This window comes from Tamandua tetradactyla, chromosome 8 (assembly GCF_023851605.1).
Source record: "Tamandua tetradactyla isolate mTamTet1 chromosome 8, mTamTet1.pri, whole genome shotgun sequence".
Taxonomy (NCBI): domain Eukaryota; kingdom Metazoa; phylum Chordata; class Mammalia; order Pilosa; family Myrmecophagidae; genus Tamandua; species Tamandua tetradactyla.
The window spans coordinates 83,036,579-83,056,582 of NC_135334.1; the positions used below are offsets into that span (position 1 = coordinate 83,036,579).

The 20,004-nt window shown below is 43.8% G+C and overlaps 1 protein-coding gene across 11 annotated transcripts in view; it reads right to left on the minus strand.

The window, feature by feature from the left end:
• Positions 1 to 948: 948 nt before the first annotated feature.
• Positions 949 to 20,004, minus strand: part of DENND2B (DENN domain containing 2B) — a 278,920-nt gene continuing 259,864 nt past the window's right edge. For 10 of the 11 annotated variants that reach the window (XM_077113928.1, XM_077113931.1, XM_077113929.1 and 7 more), the window contains 9 exons: positions 19,048 to 19,125; positions 18,328 to 18,468; positions 14,354 to 14,502; positions 6,561 to 6,738; positions 6,260 to 6,301; positions 5,006 to 5,117; positions 4,300 to 4,539; positions 3,329 to 3,415; positions 949 to 2,736 (listed from right to left, as the gene is read on the minus strand). In XM_077113928.1, coding sequence (XP_076970043.1) covers positions 2,702 to 2,736; positions 3,329 to 3,415; positions 4,300 to 4,539; positions 5,006 to 5,117; positions 6,260 to 6,301; positions 6,561 to 6,738; positions 14,354 to 14,502; positions 18,328 to 18,468; positions 19,048 to 19,125 — 1,062 coding nt within the window. In that variant the 3' untranslated portion in view covers positions 949 to 2,701. Of the gene's footprint in view, positions 2,737 to 3,328; positions 3,416 to 4,299; positions 4,540 to 5,005; positions 5,118 to 6,259; positions 6,302 to 6,560; positions 7,262 to 14,353; positions 14,503 to 18,327; positions 18,469 to 19,047; positions 19,126 to 20,004 lie in introns of those variants that run through there. The other variant, XM_077113937.1, reaches the window with a different exon arrangement.

The window sequence follows — 20,004 nt, forward strand, 5'->3', positions numbered from 1 at the left end:
ACATGTATACACACACACACACACACACACACACACACACACAATAAGGCTTCTGTTCTTGGCCATAGCAATCACTACATGGGCCCTTGTTATATGCCAGTATCAGTTTTCTGAATTGGGATGAGAGTTGTGGCCATAGTGGGAGCCACATTAAAAAGTAAGCGAGAGGGTGGGCCACAATGGCTCAGCAGGCAGAGTTCTAGCCTGCCACGCCAGGGACCCGGGTTCAATTCCCAGTGCCTGCCCATGTAAAAGAAAAAAGAAAGCGAGAACCCCTTATATAGGACATGACAGCCAGGGGTGGGAGTGTCACTGGCAGTGTGGCCCATGGCTGCGTGTATGAGCCTGGCCCTGGCATTGTGGGATCGACAAAAACCTTCCTGACCAAAAGGGGGCAGAGAAATGTAACAAAGTAAGGTATCAGTGGCTGGGAAAGTTCAAGTGAGTCTGAGAGGCTATTCTGGAGGCTACTCTTATGCAAGTTTCAACTAGATATTGCGAATGGCCAAACCCTAACCATTTCTGTTGACCCTAGAAAATACATAGTGCTCTGAGATTACACAAAAGTTTTACGCTCTAAGTTTACTTTCTAGAAACCTATAACCTCCAGATGGTTCCTAGGCCAGATAAATCCTGAAACCCAGAGGCAATAGCCTCTCTAAGAATATCAACTACTTCTATCCCCCTGACCCAAATTGTTAACTCCCCTTTTCAACATAAAAAGTTAGAATAGGCATAGCCCAAATATTGCTAAAGAGTGGGAGAAGGATCAAAGGAGAATGAGGAGTTATAACAGAGAACAGGATTTAACAAATGAATATGACTGCTGAATCATATTGATACTTCTTTTAGTCTCCAGTGTCTTGGGGCAGCTAGAAGGAAACACCTAAAATTGTGGAACTGTAACCTATACCTAATTTTGAAAAAAAAAGAGAAAGAAGTAGCACCTTTTGGAAACTGTTATCATTAATTTATTATTAAGAAATTCACTCTATGACTATCATGAGGCCAGGCTAGGTTAACAGTGATATGCTCTGGAGCTAACTATACCCTACTTTGGACTATCTGGTTATCATCATTCTCTTCTCTTTACATCTCAAATGAACCACCCAGACTCACAAGACCTCAATCTCTGCCCTTCTATCCCTGGCAAATGCCAAAACCAGCTAAGTAGTAGGCTTTTTCAGAGGAAAAGATGACTTTGTCTTCCCAGAAGAGAAATTCTCCACCTTGGTTTATGAGGCAGATAGCAACCCCAAAACATGGACAGGTTGGGGCCTGCGCAGACCTCAAAGGAGATGGCAGAAAAGAGGAACAAGAGCTCAGGATGTGCTCATAGGCTAGGTTGCAAGGAGATAAAAACTTTACTCCAGAGCTCAAATTTTGCCAGGCTCAAACAAAGTACCAATGAAGAGAGTTCCAGTTTAATGCTCTATCTTGGAAGTTTTTAAGGTCTTTCTGTTCTACCCAGGCCACCCTAATCCTCACCCTATTTCCCTCCTTGCTCTTCCATGGGATGTAACAGCTTTCACTATAGAAACCTAGAATTCCAGAAACAGTATTTATAGAATGACATGGAAGAGCCACAGGCAATGGGTCATAGCTATAACCAATTTCTGGTTAGATTTCAAACTGAATAGGAAAATAATAAGATTCCCTCAATAATGGAGCCAAGCAATAGGCATTCTTTCCTTCACTGGAAATAATTGACTAGAATTTGAACAGTCAGCTACTGGAGTGGGAAGCTGAACTAGAACAATGATTAGGTGGGTATCTTTCAACTCCAAAACCCAATCTACAACTCAGTCTCACAACATCAGTTTCAGAGGAGGTCAGTGACATACACAGGAACTAAAACTCTCATCAAGTACTGAGTTCCCTGCATGATAGTGTTTCATCCCAGGAGTGAGAACTCTAGATAAGGAAGGCAAAGAACACAGGGGCTCTGGGCCCAAACAACTGTACATTGTTTATTGGGAACACCCGTAGATGGTGGGAAGAAGGGATGCTCTGTACCGCATCATGGCCACCACTGCCTGGGAGCTGAGCCCGGAGAGTACTGGCAGAGAGCTGGGGGGTGGCTTCCCATGCCTCACTGACCATCTCAAAAGATGGAAGGAACATGAGAAGGCCAGGCCCAAGTGCCTGGCACCATGAGGCAAATGGGGATTGATTGGCCCTCGCCTTTCAAAAACAGGGTAGGAGGAGGGAACTAGAAAAAAAAATAGAAACTCTAAGGTTAAAAAAAAAAAAAAAAAAAAAGTCCTCCTGTATATAACAAGACAGCATCTGCTCTCCAGGGCCCGAGACTGGCAGCAGGGGCTTCAGGCAGACAGGCCAGGAGCCTCCAAGGGATGATCAGTGGTTTGGCTGAGACAGTCAGCTGCACATAATTGGCCAGTCATCAGCACCCAGTGAGACTTCATCCTTGCTCGGGCAGGGCAGGAAAGCACCAGGCCCCTTGGGAATATACAAATATTTACCAGATTCTCTTTCCTCATTACAAAAACAGTTAAGAAAGCTTACAGCAGATTATGTACAAACAGTATCCTGGGATATCTTGAAAGCAGAGGTGGACTGGCTTGGAGGATGGGGTCTGTGGGAGCAAAGCAGCCACAGCAGCCAAGAGGGTCCCAGACAGGGCCTGTGCCCCGAGTCTCCAGGCTCTGCAAGGCACTAGACTCTGCTACTAGGTAAGTGTTTAATTCTTCTTGTGGAGAAACTTCATTTTATTACCTGTGGGTCAGACAGGAAAGGAGTAAGAATATTTCAATGTCATCTCTTCCAACCTTCACACACTCTCCTTCAGTGAGAGAAAGGATTAGGAAGCTTGGATTACAGATGTGATATATATGATCTAGGGTCAGTAGAAACACTCTAGAGCTCTAAACAGGGCATTAGTGACTCTGACTCTGGGCAAGCCACTTAACTTCACTGGCCTCAATTTCCCCTTAAACTGAGACATTCCCTGATCTTGCTAGTTGAGTTCTTTGAAGGGGATAGAGCTGATCAGAGAAGTTTTGACACTGCTACTTTTGTAGCCTAGAGCAAGACTCCCTGGCCCTAACACATCCAGGAAGGAATGCAGCCAAAAACTTGACTTATGCGAGAATCTGAGGTCCCTCTTGTTCTGCAGTTTGGTTAATACTAAACTCAATGTCCTTGAAGCACTGGGCAGGGAACTATGTTTTTACCAAGGGATCTTTTCCTGCACCATCCACAACCCCAAGATGAACACTGTCACCTATTCAGAGTATTTGAGGGCACAGTTTCTTCAATCCCTTTCTTCTTGCTGAACATCTATCTCATAAGGGACAAGACTACTTACCTAAACCTCGGAGAAACTTATTCATTCCACTCTGCTCAGTGTCTGGAAGTTCCTCTAAATACTGCTCTACTCGCTGTTCAAAAAGGCCTGTGCAAGAGGAAGAAACATGAACAGGGAAAAGAAAACAATCACTGGAGGAAGGAAAGGGGCAGGGGTGAGCTATAAGCTGGGGACCCTGGGGCAAAATTCCCAAAAAGAAGAATCCAAGAAGGGGAATTGTAATTTGTAGGAGCATCTTATTAGAATTCAGACTAGGTCATTAAAGCTATCATTAATAATATCTCATCGGTGTTCACTGCTGATAGCAAGAAGGTCCTTGCTACCTTGCCTCTTAGGGAGCTACTGAGCTGCATTATGGTGAAGATGCCACTTCTCATTTCAGAGCTAACCCCCAGTGGATACCCTCTCTTGCTCCTTTTAAATCAGTCTATCATGTGGTTCCAAAAGGGTTTGTTACACTAAGTGGGTGGTATCAGTGGACAGAAGAAACAATAACTATGAGGTGAGACAGAAAGATCGTGATGAGATGGAAAAGCCCTGGAGTGAGCTTATAAAATAACTAGAGATAAGATGCCCTTCTGCCCTGAATGGAGACTACCACTACAAGATGGCTAGCCTAGTCTCCTTTAAGGGACTTCCCAACTCCTGGATTCTCAGAACCCCCTAAATTGCTCAGTCCTTTTTTTCTGAGTAAGAAGCAGACCTGAGGAGGAGATGAACCATAAATGGCCATCACTGCTCTTAGGTGCAGATGAGCCCCCTCTCCAACCACATGACTCCAGTCCATGTACAGCCCTGTGAAGGCATTTACTTGGATAGGAAAAGAAAGCTCCCATGGAAGCTTCTATGAGAAGAAAAAAGGTGTTAGGAGGTTTGGTCCTGACATACAAGAGCTTTCATCACAATGCTCAGCCCTGCTGTAGAAAAGCTAGAGAAGAGGAGCCCCCAGCTCCAAGCTCTTCTGGCCTTACCTTTTGCCCGACACTTTCTTAGCTCCCTGTCTTGAATGAATCCAGCAAACATCTGAGACTCCATGAAAACCTCAAGAAAACGGCGGATGCTCTTGGAAGCCACAGACTTGCGGAAGGCCTCTCGCTGAAAGGCCCTTTCCCCCTTCTCACTCTGTGTCAGAAAGAGGGAGTAGTGCCCAATAGTCTCCACAAAGAACCGGATAAACACCTCCGACACCAGCCCATTGAGGGTATTACATTCTGGAAGGGAAGAAAAACCTTTGAAGTTCAGGTCAAGAGCTGACAAGGCTTTCCCCTATCTCTAACTGGTGTTTTCTCTCCCCCAAAAAACTTCCAACCAGTACCTGTCAGCAAGAAGAGTCTTTGTGGTTGCCACATGTCTTTGAGTTTTTCCTCCTAAGTCCCCTGGGGTAGAGAAAGCTTAGGAGGAAGAGGGAAGCTTTATGACCACCCTAGAAGTAGTCCTAACATTGTTTATGTTTCTGAACTCTTGAGAAGAAACACAATTTTTCTCTCTTCCTCAGACCCCATCAAGTTCATAGCTCCCTGAACCCCACTGGTAGTAGAGCTAGAGAATTCTAGACAAGAGTGAGACCAAGGCCCTTTGCCAGGCGCTTCATCAGTCAAAAAAAGGTCTGGTGCACAGTCTAAGAGAGCTGAGGGAGTCTGAGGCCAGGGCCAGTTCTGCCTGTCAAGTCTCCCTCACCATCATCAGAGTCACTATCAGAGTCCTGGGAGATCAGTTCATTCTTCCTTTCCAGAGCCTGCTCTAGAGCTGCCTGCAACTTCCTAGGTAACAGTGTGTCTTCATCATCCATCTGTAGGAGAAGGGAAAAAACACAGACAATAATCACAGCTGACAATGACTGAATAAATACTATGTGGTAGGCTCTGTACTAAGTGCTTAAATATGCAATCTCATTTAATTTTCCCAGTAACCCTATGAGGTAGATACTATTAACTTCATTTTAAGAAGAGGAAGTGAGGCACAGAAAGGTTAGGAAACCTGCCAAAGGCCACACAGATAGTAAATGTAGCACTGGTGGCATTCAGTGCCCGTTGTGGCCAGGACTAGCCAGGGCTTCCTACACCAATACCCTGACGATGTCTCCCCAATTCTTCCAATATCAGCTCCAGGTGGGAAGGACAGTTGGCTCAGGGCAAGGAGCTCTGTCTTATATCCAGGAAGGGCTGAAAGGATTTTCCTCTAGGGCTACTGAACTAGCAGCCAAGGGCTGGAAGCAAGGATCCCCAGTGCTTGTCTTAGCAACGAGCACAGTTCTTTTGTGAAATCTGTCTCCCTGAACTAAAGAGAATGCAATGGGAGAGTCATGCTCAGCCTTTCTCCCAAGTATGAGGTTAGGCTGCTGTTACTGTTTCCAAATCTTGGCTCACTGTCTGTGTCTTCGGATCACATTTTATCCAAGAGTCTTGAGCTCTGTCAGTGGTGTGTAATAGACTGTACAGTCGTAGAGGGTAGAGCACTGAGTTGTATTCCTTTGTAGAAAGCCAGGTGGATTTCTATGATTAACAAAGGTTTTTTGAAATTGACAACTGCACCCTATATGTTATTTGTACAATCCCCCAGCAACATTTTAGGGCAGATGTTCTCTCCATCTCCATTTTAGAGATAAAAACACAAGCTCAGAGCAGCTAGGAAGCCTGTCCAAGTTCATGTGGTACAAAGGTGTCAAAGACCAGAGGCCTAGTCTTCAGAATTCCAGGCCATGCTCTTTGCATTCCCATACTGCCTGTCAGAAGCTGCTGATGCCAAGAGTTCTCAGCTTAGTTCTCCCCCTGCCAGTCTGTTCTGTAAGTGAGGAACCCAGAGAGCTCAACAGATAGGCTGTGAAGACTGAGCAGATTTTGTTATGGTATGGTGTATTACGGAGCCTGAGTCTAACAAGCCCCCACCCTAGGGCAGGCAAGAGGGCCACAGTTCTCAGGCTTCTGCTCTTACCTGTCGGATGAATCGGTCAGATCCCAAATTCACCATCAGTGCCTGAGAAAAGGAGTCATTAGCATCAGAAGATATAAGGTATGAGTCCCTACAATGCCAAGCCTCCAGATTCCCAGGGTCAGATAACAGGAATAACTCCTGCCAGGGACAAACCTCCTGGAGAGAAAGGATAAGAACTAGTAGAGTTCTTATAGTGGATCCCAGCAGCCTTTCTCCCTTTCCCTTCTTCTCTTCCCTCTTGGGAGTTTTCCTCCTCTACCTTTCCCCCCACACACCCTAGTTGACATCCCAGATAGCCCACCTCCTCCACAGGCAGCTCCTTCAGTTTGGGGAGAGAGCTGGAAAGCAGTCCAACCAGGAAGGGGGTGGGACAGCAGACGATGTCAATCATGGAGGCTGGGAGGACAGGAATGAAGGTGTGCTGCCAGGAGAAGGGGTAGAGCAAGGCCACCACAGCATGGGAGCAGCTGGACAGAGTACTGGTAGACAGAGACACAGAGATAAATCATCTGGGCCCGGAACTAGCAGCTTCGGGGGAGCATAGGCCAAGCCTGCTGAGAACCCAGGGCATCCTTAAGCCTCCCAGTGCAAAAGAAATACTAATGGATTTTGGCCCCCACAGAAGGGTGAAGCTCCCACCTTCCCATTGCTCAAGGCCCCTTTGTGAATTCTACCTACAAGGTATGTAGTAACATTTAAATGCAGCAAGGGTTTTACACACAAAGACACCCCGCTCCAAAAGGGCCACACAAATTTGTGACCTAGTGTAGGAATGTCAGCTTACACTAGAGAGTACAAGAAGTGAGTTGATCACAAACTCACAGCATATAAGAGACGGAGGGTCCTATAGAACACATCAACTCCTCATTTTTCAGCTGGGGCCACGGACACCCAGTGTCAGTCTGGTTGTAAGTGACAGAGGTCGGACCCAATCAATTTTTCTGTCTCCCAGCCCAGTATCACTTCTACTGCTCTGCCCTTTATTTATCTATTCCTTTTCTCCTGAGTGAGAAAAAAAAGCTGTATGATTGAGGATAGATTACAGACAAATCAGACGGTGAGAAAGCTGGTACTTTTTCATATGAGGCTGAAGGTGCCCACTCCCATCTTTTCTCTCAGGTTCCAAAACAGCCCCAGGTTTCAGTGGGGTCCGCCCTCTATTTGCCTAGAAGGGTCTCCAGGAGTTACAAAGGGCTGGCCTCCCAAACAGAATGACTGACAAGTGACAGGGAAGAAAATCCCTAGAGTGCTAGCTGAGGTACAGAAATAAGTGCACACTTCTCACATGTGTTGAGGGCTAATTTGGGGCACCAGTAAACATAGGATGGACCACCCCCATCTGTGAGGAGGAGATTCAAAGGTCCTTCCTTGGGGATAATATTACAGATGAGGAGGCAGAGGCCCAGTTTCCAGTTCATTTTCAAGTCTGACTTTCCTACTGTGCCCCTCCACAATGATCAGTTCTACCTATTAGTCACAAAAGCTCTGGGATCTCCCCAATCAGCTCCAGCAGGGAACCTAACACTTTCACAATAATACCTCACCATCAGAAAACAAGGATCCAATCTGTGGCAAAAATAAATCCCTCTTTTTAGAAAGACCTCTGGATGGTCATAAGTGCTGTCAGCCAGTGACCTACTTGGTGGTCCTGCCAACCTATGGACACTAAAATACCGCTAGGTCTTGAGGCACAGAAACAGATGTCGTGACCCTGAGAGCCCCTTCCCTTCAGAAAGCAGCTCCCCACACCCTTACGGAAAAGCACCTAGGAAAGATCTCCACAATCCCCTCCAAGAGGCACACAGTCTAGGAGGCAGAAGGCTTTTTACAGTCCCTATGGTTTGGGCATAGCATGGGCACTTCCCGCCCACCAATTTCCAACAACTCCCCAACCCCATCCCCACCCCCACACATCAGAACTGGGCCAGAAGGACAAAGGCTTCTGGAAAAACCGAAAACGTGAGCAATGAAAAATGAGCTAGCTGAACTACTGAGCCCTGAATCCAGTCTAAGCCCGTGTTTTCCTCACTGAGCTGCCAACCACCTCCCCTCACACCTCCAGTCAGAAGCAAATCCCCAGTAGAGCCATTTACCAAAGAAAATACTTGAGGAAGGACATCTTTTTTAAGATCCAAGAGTAGCAGAATTTGAACGCCCAGCCAGGCCAAGAACAGAGCCCAGGGGCATTTTCTTCCCAGAGTGGTCCTGGAATGTGCTCACAGGCAGCTGCACCCACAGAAACAATAGCTGTACTCACAACCCTGTGGGAGCTGGACTGAGGGTGGGGGGTGGGTAGGAAGGGCAGTGAAAAGGAGGCTAAGTCCTAAGCAAGGGGATAGAACCTACAAAGGAAAAGAAACCTCAGGGTCCAGGCTCTGATAAGGGCCACTAGGGACTAGCCAGTGGCTTTGCTGTCTGACTACTAACAAGGCTGGCAAAGAGATGGCGGGCAGGGGCTCTTTAAGCTGTTATACCAGGCTAGTCCTGGGTACTAGGCTCATTGGTTCATTCACAATGGCCTGATGGGCCCAGGAAATACCTAGAAATATGAGAGAAGCTCTAAGGCTGTGACAGGAATGAGAGGCAGTTCTCATTGAGTGCCAGTACTGAAATCATACATTTTCTCTGACCACAATGAAATGAAGCTAGAAATCAACAACAGAAGGAGAAACAGAAAATTCCTAAATACATGGAAGTTAAATAAAGTACTCTTGATCAATGGAACAAAGAAGAAATTACAAGGGAAATTAGGAAATACCTCTAGGCAAATGAAAAAGAAAACAAAATTAAAACTTATGGATGCAGCTAATGCAGTGCTGGGAAGGAAATTTAAAACTCTGCCTACTTAAAAAAAAAAAAAAAAAGGCTCTCGAATCAAAGACCTAACACCAAAACTGGAAGGTCTAGAAAATGAAGAGCAAACTAAACCTAAGATAAGCAAAAGGAAGGAAATAAGAAAGATAAATGCAACGGAAAACAAACAAATAATAGAGTAAAAAAAAAAAAGCCTATTTGTTGAAAAGTTCAATAAAATCAACACATTTTTAGCTAGACTAACAAAGAAAACAGGAGAGAACACACAAATGAAAGGGGGCACTTTACTATTGACCCCATCGAAATAAAAAGGATTATAAGAGGATACATGAACAACTATTTGCCAACAAATGGATAAAACAGATGACATAGACAAAATTCCTAGAAACACACAAACTACCTACACTCACTCAAGAAGAAATAGAAGATCTCAAAAAATACATACAACAACAACAAAAAACAGTAACAAGTATAGAGACTGAATCAGTCATCAAAAACCAACAAAGAAAAGCCTAAGACCAGATGGCTTCACTGGTGGTTTTACCAAACATTCCATGACAAACATCCAAACTACCCTGCTTCAAATTTTTCCAAAATATTGAAGAGAAGGGAACACTCCCTAATTTATTCTATGAGGCCAACATCACCCTCATAAAAAATCCAGATAAAGATACAAGAAAATAAAATTACAGGCTAATATCCCTTATGAAAATCAATGCAGAAATGTTCAACAAAATATTAGCAAACAGAATCTAATAGCATATTAAAGGACTTACATATCATGATCAAATGGGCTTTATCCCAGGTAAGCAAGAATGTTTCAACATAAGAAAATCAATTAATATAATATACTACATTAACAAAACAAAGGGATAAAACCACATGATCATTTCAATTGACTCAAAAAAAGCATCTGAAAAAATCCAACACCACTTCTTGATAAAAACACCCAGAAAACTAGAATAGAAGGAAACTTCCTCATACAATAAAGGGCATATACAAAAAAAACCCAACTAATATCACACTCAATGTTGAAAGACAGCTTTTCCTCTAAGATAAGGAACAAGACATGGATGCCCACTGTAACCACTGTTATTCAATATTGTACTGGAAGTTCTATTTAGAGCATTTAGGCAGGAGAAAGAAATAAAAGGCATCCAAATTGGAAAGGAAGAAGTGAAGCTTTCACTATTTTCAGATGACAGAATCTTATATACAAAAAATCCTGAAAAATCCACAACAAAGCTACTAGAACTAATAAGCCAATTTAGCAAAGTGGCAGGATAAAAGATCAACATGCAAAAGTCTATACACTTATTCTATACACTAATAATGAGCAAGAAATCAAGAAAAATATTCCATTTACAATAGCAACTGTGATAATTAAGTCAGGTGTCAGCTTGGCCAGGTGATGATGCCCCACTGTTCTGTGCTGTGGACTTAAATCATTAGCATGTGAAATTCAACTATAGCTGATTACATCTGCAGTAGGCAAAGGAGAGTGCATTCCACAATGAGTGACATTTAATTAGCTGGAGGCTTAAAAGAGAGAGAGGTCAGAAGAGAGCTCAGCATAGCTCATCTCAGCACTCACAGTTCAGCCCAGACGTTTGGAGATGCAGAAAAGAATCCATCATCCCAGGGAAAGCCACGGGAACCCAGAAGCTAGGAGAAAAGGCCTGCAGTAATCGCTGTGTGCCTTCCCATGTGACACTGAAACTCAGATGAAAGCCAGCTGCCTTTCCTCTGAAGAACTATAAATTTGTAACTAAATAAATCTCCTTATTAAAAGCCTATCCATGTCTGGTGTGTTGCATTCTGGCAGTTTTAGTAAACAAAAACAGCAACTAAAAGAATCAAATATCTAGTCAATAAATCTAATCAAAGATATGAAGGGCATGTAAACAGAAAACTACAAAACTTTCCTAAATGAAATTAAAGAAGACCTAAATAAATGGAAAGACATTCTGTGTTCATGGACTCTGTGATGGTTAGGTTCTGGTGTCAACTTGGCCAAATGATTATGCCCAGTTGTCTGGTCAGGCAAACACTGGCCTGACCATTGCTGCAAGCATATTTTGTGGCTGGTTGATAAACCGGAAGGCTGGTGTATTAAGTCATCAGTCAGGTGATTGCATCTGTGGCTGATTACATCTGTATTCAAGTAAGGGGTGCCGCCCACACTGATATAATCCAATCAGTTGAAGGTTTTTAAGGAAAAAGAGAGACTTCTCCAGCCAGCAAGCCTCTCCTGTGGAGTTCGTCCAGACCCTTCATCAGAGCTGCCAGTTTCACAGCCTGCCCTATGGAATTGGGCTCTTCCGTTTCCATGGCTGTGTAAGACACCTTTATAAATCTCATATTTACAGATCTCTCCTGTTGGTTCTGTTTCTCTAGAGAAATTCACTCTAACATAGACTCCAAGTCTAAATATTGTTTAGATGTGAATTCTATGCAAAGTGATTATCAGATTCAATGCAAACACAATAAAAATTCCAACAGATTTCTTTGCAGAAATGGAAAAGTCAATCATCAAAGGTATATGGAACGGTAAGGGGCCTCAAATAACCAAAGCCATCTGGAAAAAGAACAAAGCTGAGGACTCACACTTCCTGAACTTAAAACTTAATACATAGCCACAGTAATACAAACAGCATTATACTGGTACAAGGACAGACATACAGACCAATGGCATTCAATTGTGAGCTGGGAAATCAACACATTTATGGCCAACTGATTTTTGACACAGGAAGAAAGACCTCAATTGGGAAAGAATATTTCATAAATAAACAGTGCTGGGAAAACTGGATCTCCATTTGCAAAAGAATGAAGTTAGATCCCTATCTGACACCATATACAAAAATAAATTCAAAATGGATCAAAGACCTAAATATAAGACGCAGAACTATATAATTTCTAGAAGAAAACATAGGGAAGCATTTTCAAGATCATGCGTTAGGCAATGGTTTCTTAGACTTTACACACAAAACTCAGGCAACAATAGAAAAATTACATATATGAACCTTTGACAAAATTAAAACTTTTGTACATCAAAGAACTTGATCATAAGAATAAAAGGATAATCTACACAATAGGGAAAAATATTGGAAATCACATATCTGATAAGGATTTAATATTTAGAATATATAAAGAAATCTACAATTCAACAATAAAAAGACAATCCAATTAAAATATGGGAAAAAGAGCTGAATAGACATTTCTCAAAAAAAGATATACAAATGGCAAAAATCACATGAAAATATGATCAAGATCATTAGCTGTTAGGGAAATGCAAATCAAAACCACAATGAAATACCATTTCACACCCACTATAATGGCTATTATTTTTAAAAAATGGAATATTACAAGTGTTGTAGGATACATAGAGAAGCAGGAATACTCACTTATTGTTGGTGGCAATGTAGAATGGTGCAACTGCTATAGAAAATAGTTTAGTGGTTCCTCAGAAAGTTAAGTATAAAATACCATATGACCCAAGCACTTCCGTTTCTAGGTATATACCCCCAAAATTGAAAGGAGGTACTCAAACAGATGTTTGTATACCAATGTTCAAAGTGGCATTGTTCACTATCTTGCCTAAAGATAGAAGCAACCAAGTGTCCATCAAGCAATGAATGGATAAACAAAATGTGGTATATACATACAATAGAATATTACTCAACCATTAAAGGGAATAAAGTTCTGCTACATGTGACAACATGGATTAACCTTAAAGACATCATGTTGAGTGAAATAAGCCAGACCCAAAGGGACAAATATTGTATGATCTCACTGATATGAAATAATTAGTGCAAGCAAACTCATACTGTCAAAAACTAGAATATAGGTTACCAGGGGCTGGAGTAAGAGTAAGGAAAGGGGAGTTAATGCTTAAATTGTACAGTTTCTATTTGGGTTGATGGAAAAGTTTTGGTAATGGATGTGAGTGATGGTAGCACAACATCATGAAAGTGATTAACAGCACTAAATTATATATATGTATTTGAATGTGGTTAAAGGGTGAATTTTAGGTTGTATATATGTTACTAGAATAAAAATTAAAAAAAATAACATAAGACTGTACAACACAAACAATGAACCTTAATAAAAGCAGGGACTATAGTTAACAGCACAATCATAAAAATTTTCTTTCATTAATTTTATCATATGTACCACACTAATGCAAAGTGTTAATAATAGAATGGTATATGGGAATTCTTTTTTTATGCATTATATTTCTGTATACCTACAACTCAACTTCTCTAATAAAATAAACAAACAGATAAATAAAAATAAATATAAAAAAAAAGAATGTAGAATGATCCTATCCTTACCCTAGCCTATCCCACCTCCACATATATTTTAAAAAAAACCTTGGATGCCTAGAAGAGTTCTGGCTTCTTTCTTTTTGAACCACCTCATGTCCAATGGCCACTGCCTCTTGACTTCTGCCACCCCTCTGTGGGTACAATTAGATTCTGCTGGCACCTGGAACTACTCTACCTCTAAAATCATAAATGCCAACATTTTGGACCAAAACTGATGATCCATCCAGCTCTTTTCTAATTCTCCCTAAACACAGCTACCCTATCTCACTGGCACCTCTATTCTCCTGACATCTCTTTCCCTTTCCTAGTTTCACTGGCCAAGCTTCCTGTAACCACTGTTTTCCCCAGCACCCTCAATGCCCTCACCCAGTCCTTCTCCACAGCGCCCCAATAAATTCCCAGTCCTGGTCACTCCAATCAATTGCCTTTTCCATTAACTAATCCCTCACAGGAGGCTTAGCAGCCCCATTCTGTCCCTAGTCAGTGCCCTTGCTCTGTCCTCCCAGTAGATTTTCATAGAGCTCAACACTCTCCTTAAATTCAGCATCCCATAAAGATGGTCTTGCCACCTCCACCAGAAGAAATATGGTCATCAGCAGAAACCACCCTAATTTCTTATCTTTCTCAATATAAATTTATCTGAACCTACAAAATCTTGGTTTCGTAAAAGAAGTGTCCTTTCTCTTCCCTCAGGCCAAGTCTCCACTGGGTTCTCAATTCTTCCACACTGTCTGTTCCCAGACCCTGCTCCTTCAACCATTCTCTCTTCCTATTTTTACTAACCTCTCCCTCTCCATTTGATCTTTATCTCACCACAAACATACACAGTGGACACACATGCATACTACTAATCCCTATACCTGGCAAGTACTAGAGCTCATAAATACTTGATGAATAAATTAATTAATGTGCTTTTCCTCTTCTTTCTTCACCTTGCCCTGCTGGGCCCTACCTGAGCTTATCTGCCACAAAAATGACCCGGCGCTCCAGCAGCAGAGAGGCAAAGATTCGGATGAGCTGGCGCACACTGAGGCAGGTAAATAGGCACTCAAAGTCCACATGCTCCAGCCGGGAGTCCATGGGCCGCCGCAGCTCTAACACCTGCAGGAGAGCAATGGGGAAAGTGGGCCATGGCAGGCCAGGTGGGTGCCACCCCCAGGCCCCTACCAGAGCAACTAGAGGCTGCCCCTTCCCATCCGTTCTTCTCAAGGGCCTCTATCTACCTCACTATGTAATAAGGCCTCGTCTCCTCCTTCCCTCAGAATTGAGTTCTGTTCCCAAAGTACTCAAACCCCCAGCCGGTAAGTGAAAGGGCTGACTGCAAAACTGGGAGAAACTGTGGAAGAAAAGAGTTGAGGAAAAATCAAGGTCTCAGGAAAAGGAGTAGAGCTAACTGCTGCTCCTAAAGATAAGGAGAATGAACCACAGCTTTATGTGTAGGGTCCTCCCCAACCTTGTGTCCATCTCCCCATGCAATGGCCCTGGCCCCCATACTGACCACACCCCACAGTCTATCATCTTTCTCCTGGCCACAGGAAGAACAAACCTCAGTGTACCAGGATTCTTATTTTCAGTCATCTCTGAAAAGGCAAGGCTGGTATCCTTGTTGCTGTGTCCCCTCCCTTTCCTGGTAGAAAGAGTTTCCTTCCAGAATCTAAGTTTGTCCCACCATCCTTGCCTTTATCTCAGTCCCTCTAAGGGACAGGAACAAGGCAAGCACAGGAAAGGGCTGGCTATTCCACAACTTTGCCAAGACGAGCTATTCTCCCTCTGAAGAGGTTGCCAGCTGTTCCCAAGTCAGTGCTACAGCTGAGAAGATCCAATTTCCTGGATACAGTCAGTGGACAGAGCATAGCAAATGACCCTAAAGTCAATCAGAGTAGAAATAACTGCTGACACCCAGGCCTTGCCAAAGGAGTAATCCCTGGGCCCTGCCTAGTCACATCCTTGGTCCCTTAGCCTATATGGGTAACATATATACACAGTCTCCTGTGCACAAGACTGGAAAACTAATTCCCTCTTATAGCTCTGTGATGTCAGAGTTAACTCTTTTCAAGAGGCTTTTACACCATATCATCTCATTTGTTCCTCATCTAAACAGGCGATGATGTTCTTAAATCCTACCTCAGTATTCATCCTACTAACCTCAGAGAAGCTGCAAAATGGACACAAGTCACCATAATGATTTGATTACACTTGTCTCTCCCACAGGACTGTGAACTTCCAGAAGGGTCAGTAATTAGCTTGACACAGGGTACACCAAAAATGTTCTGATAGTGGGCTGAAGGAATGCATACCAAAATTATACCAGAGGCCTTTGTACCCCTCTTGTCCCTACCCCCACCCCAGAAGAAGTCACAATGAAGCACTCCTCACTGTCCCTCCCAAGAGTCCCATATGCAGCCCAGTAAGTTCTGCTCTCCAGCACACAGGCCCATAACTCCTAGTACCCCTTGGGTCCAGCCTCCCTCTAGGAACTGAGAATTCACACAGGCAGCTCACACGTCTTAGGCCTCTTTTCATTCATCTCTACTCTCAAGGAGATCCCAGTCCAGTGGGGCTGAAGGGGGTAACTCATATCTTACCTGTGTCATAATAAAGTTAAGGTTTGAGTAACATCTGCACAGGAGGCTGTCGGGAGGGCATCTAGGAAGGACACCCAACCTCACTTGGGGCAGGGAGTGGGTAGGGAAACATCTCAAAGCATGAGATGCTGGATCTGGATCACACAGAGAGGAAAGAAAGGAAGTGTCTTCTAGGCAAAGGTAGCAGGATTCAGTGTGAGAATGGTAAATAATTTAAGTCAGTGCTCAGATGTGAGGCCAGTGAGCCGGCCAGGGACAGGATCCTGAAGAGCTTCAAGCATTATGCTAGGCTCACAGGGCAAGGTTATGAAACCTAAAGTCTACATGAAGCCTAAATTTCCTCCAAAGGAGGGCTGGAGGGAAAGAGGCCAAGAGAAAGACCTTAAACGGGTTTTCACCACTGCCCAGCAAACCTAATATGTTTCTCTAGGCAGTTCCTCTGCCCCTTTCTGCAACAACTAAATTATTTCTTCTTCCCTCTCCTAGAACCCCTTCACACTCACCCTTCACTCTCAGAGGATGACCTTCTCTTCTACTTTGAGAAGACAGAAACTATTAGATGGGAATCAAAAGTCTACAAAGCTACCACTCTTCCCTTCCATTACACAAGAAAGTGTTCTTTTCAAACAAAAGCCAGTTCCTACAATGATATCACAACCTATGTCCTCTCAGTGACAGTTTGATTATTCCCTCCTTCTTCTGGGTCATTCCCACCAGCATTCAAACAACCATCTTTAAAACATTCTCCCATGGCTCTATACCTCCTTTTAACCATAGCCCCTTCCCTATTTCTTTTCACAGCCAAGCCTCTTAAAAGAGGCGTCTATACACGTTACTTCCACCTCCTCACCGCCTCCCATTTACTTCTCAACTCACTCCACTCAGGCTTCTGCCCACCCTCCCACCCCTTCTGAAATCCTTTCTCATCAAGCCATCTCACCATACCTCATCCTGACTTCTCAATAGTATCAGACTTACTTGACCACTCCTTCCTTCTTAAGGTGCTTCCCTCCTCCCTCGGCTCCCAAGGCTTTGCTTTCTCCTGGCATTCTTCCTTATTTTCTCAATCTTCAGGGCTGCTAGTCCTCTACTACAGGCCCACTGACTGTTGGCATTCCTCAGACTGAGGAGGACCCAGTCCTGGCCTCTCTTTTCTTCCGTGTCTGCACTCTGCTCCTAAATATGTTGGTTGCTTCACAGATATCTCAAACTTAACATGTACAAACTTGAACTCTTCTTTCCCTTGTAAGCTGCTCCTCCTTCAAATGCTTATATCTCAGTGTATGGTTCCATCCTCTACCCTGTTGCTCAAACCAGAAAACTAGGAGTCAGCCTTAAAATCTTCTAAATACTTACTCCCTATATCCAATCAAACACAAAGTATCAGTGATCCTGTTTCTAATCTCTATCTCAAATCTATCAACTTCCCTTCATCTTTTCTACCATACCCTAATTCAAGCTATTATCTCTTGCCTAGACTACTGCAATAGTATCTTAGCTGGTGTCCCTGTTTACATTCCAATCCATTATCTACATAGCAGCCAGAATGAGCCTTTAAATACATAAATCAGATCTTATCATAATCCTGCTTTGGATAAAATCCCAAATTCTTAAATTGGCCTAGCAGGCACATTGTGAGTTGATCTTTGTGTGCCTACCTACCTCCTACCCTTTCAACTACACTGGCCTTCTTTCAGTTCCCTGACAAGGATATTACACACTCTTAACTTTTGCCTCTGCACAGTGCTGTTCTCTCTACCTGGAATAATCTTCTCAAGCCACATCCTTCTCTTTCAGTCCATCTCCTCCCACTTCATTTTGCTGCTTCCTAGTTACTCTTTAGGCCCCTGGTAAAATATCATTTCCTCAGAGGAGGACTTCTAATCTAAAGGAGGTCATCTGTTATACACTTTCATAACATCCTGTGTTTTTGCTTTACACTGTATGTATTTAGGAATTACCCAACTATATGTAGAAGTATTTATTTAATACAGTCTTCCCTATTAGACTGTAAACTCCATGAGGACAGGGGCTTTGTCCCTCTTTAACTTCATGGCTCTGCTACCAGGTTGTGCCCAATCCCTGACACCTAATGAGCATTCAGTAAATATTTGATGAATGAATAAAATGAGAAGAGGTGGAAGTTTGTCAGGGAAGCCCCCTGGAGGAGCAGAGTTGGACAACATTACAGTTTTATCATTCACTCTTTCAGTCCCTAATTGCTTTATTAAGTGTGAGCATGGTGAACAAGGAGGGAGCTGTGCTTTGCCTCTACCAGAGACCACAACCTTGCCTAGGACTGAGCCCAAAGCCTGAGAGAAGTGGCAGCAGAAATCCTTACCTCGTTGCCAGCACCTGGCAGGAATGTCTTTACTTTGATGGTCTTTCCTGGAGCAGGGAAGGGTGACTCCATGAGACTTCTCATGAAGGGGTAGACCAAGGCTGCGGAGATCCCACGTCGGCGCTCAACTTCATCTAGGATCTGTTCCAACCACCAGCATCCCGAAGAGGAGGGGTGTCAGGGCAATGCCCTTTCCCACCTCCTGGGGGAGAGGGGACAGCAGCCTAGCATTTGACCAGCCTGGGCCAGAAGCTGGGAGATGGGAGGACTGTCTTGCAGGATCTTCACCATACCCATTCCATTTCCCTTGGCACTTGGTGCCTGCTCTGTACCTTAACTGGTATTTGCCTCAGTCTCCAGGAACTAAGTAACTGAGCAAAGTAAATACCACCCAAGAGCAGCTCCCTGGGTATTCCTGGCTTCCCTAAGGTGGTCTCTGGCACTAGGAAATTTGCCAATGCCTCTGAGCCAGGGAAGGCTGTGACATGAACAGATGCTGAGCGTGCTGGAGCTGGGAAGATGCCAGTCAACCAGGCAGAAAATCAGGTTTGGGAATAAGGAGGGAATCAGAGAGCTAGCTTGAACTTGCTCTTGCATTCTCTTTTTTTTCTTCCTCACACACAAACACAGGTGGTTTTTTCATCAAAGCTGGCTAAAGATACTCCTATGGGGGCTGTCAGCTGTGGTGAGGGGAAGGAAGCAAGCCAGAAGCACTCTTACCTTGGAAAACAGGCCGAAGCAGCCAAGGCGGCTGATGACACAGTATACCTCTGGCAACCTAGGCCCTTTCCCACTTGGCTGGGCCGGGACAAGGAGGAGAGAGAGACAGATGCAGAGAATGTATGATTACCACATCTGGCTCTATTTCCTTGGGCGCAGAGACCTATGAACAGGCTCTCAGGCCCCCCTGCCTTGCTCGTGAAAGAAGATTTCAAGCCTCTTCTAAACCTCACTACTCAATCAAATCCCAGAGGAAAGGCTGCCACTCTTCAGGGATAAGCCATAGCCCCTGTTGGGGTTTCTAGCCCAAAGTGTCTCAATTCTAACCAAGTATGAAACAGGCTCCACTTTTCCTCTCTAGGAGGACACTGTCAGAGGCTGGTAAAGGAGAAAGAAGTTTGGTGGAGACTACAGGACAATATGTGGATTTACATCCCTTAGGCTGGGAACCAGAAGAAGCAATGGTAATAAGAGACTTGTGTACATTCTTAGGAGCAAGCCATTGTAGCCTTATGCCCCCAAGAGGGGACACTCTGCAAACCATCCCTTCTCTTGGTTGTTCTCTTCTCCCATCCTTGACCCACTACCATTCTAAGGAGGCAAAACTGAAAACAGACAAAGAGGAGGGAACTTCTATTTAGCAAATGCTTCCTATGTCATGAGACTTTATTATCCCCATTTTATAGGGGAGAAAACTTAACCATTTGCCCAAGGTCACATATCTAGAAGTATGGAAGGAGTCAGCTTTTCCTTTCTTTTTGCTGTCTTACCTCTAAAACATGCTGCCTTCTGAGAGGTATAAAGGGAAAGGGACACAAAGACACATGCTATGTGCTATGTGCTGTGTAGTAAAGGAGAACAAAGTAAAAAAGGGATTTGAAAGGTGGGCAGCTGGGTGAGGAGACCCATCCTGAGAGCTCCCCATGCCTGGAGCCCCCATGTGCAGGCTGAGTCTGT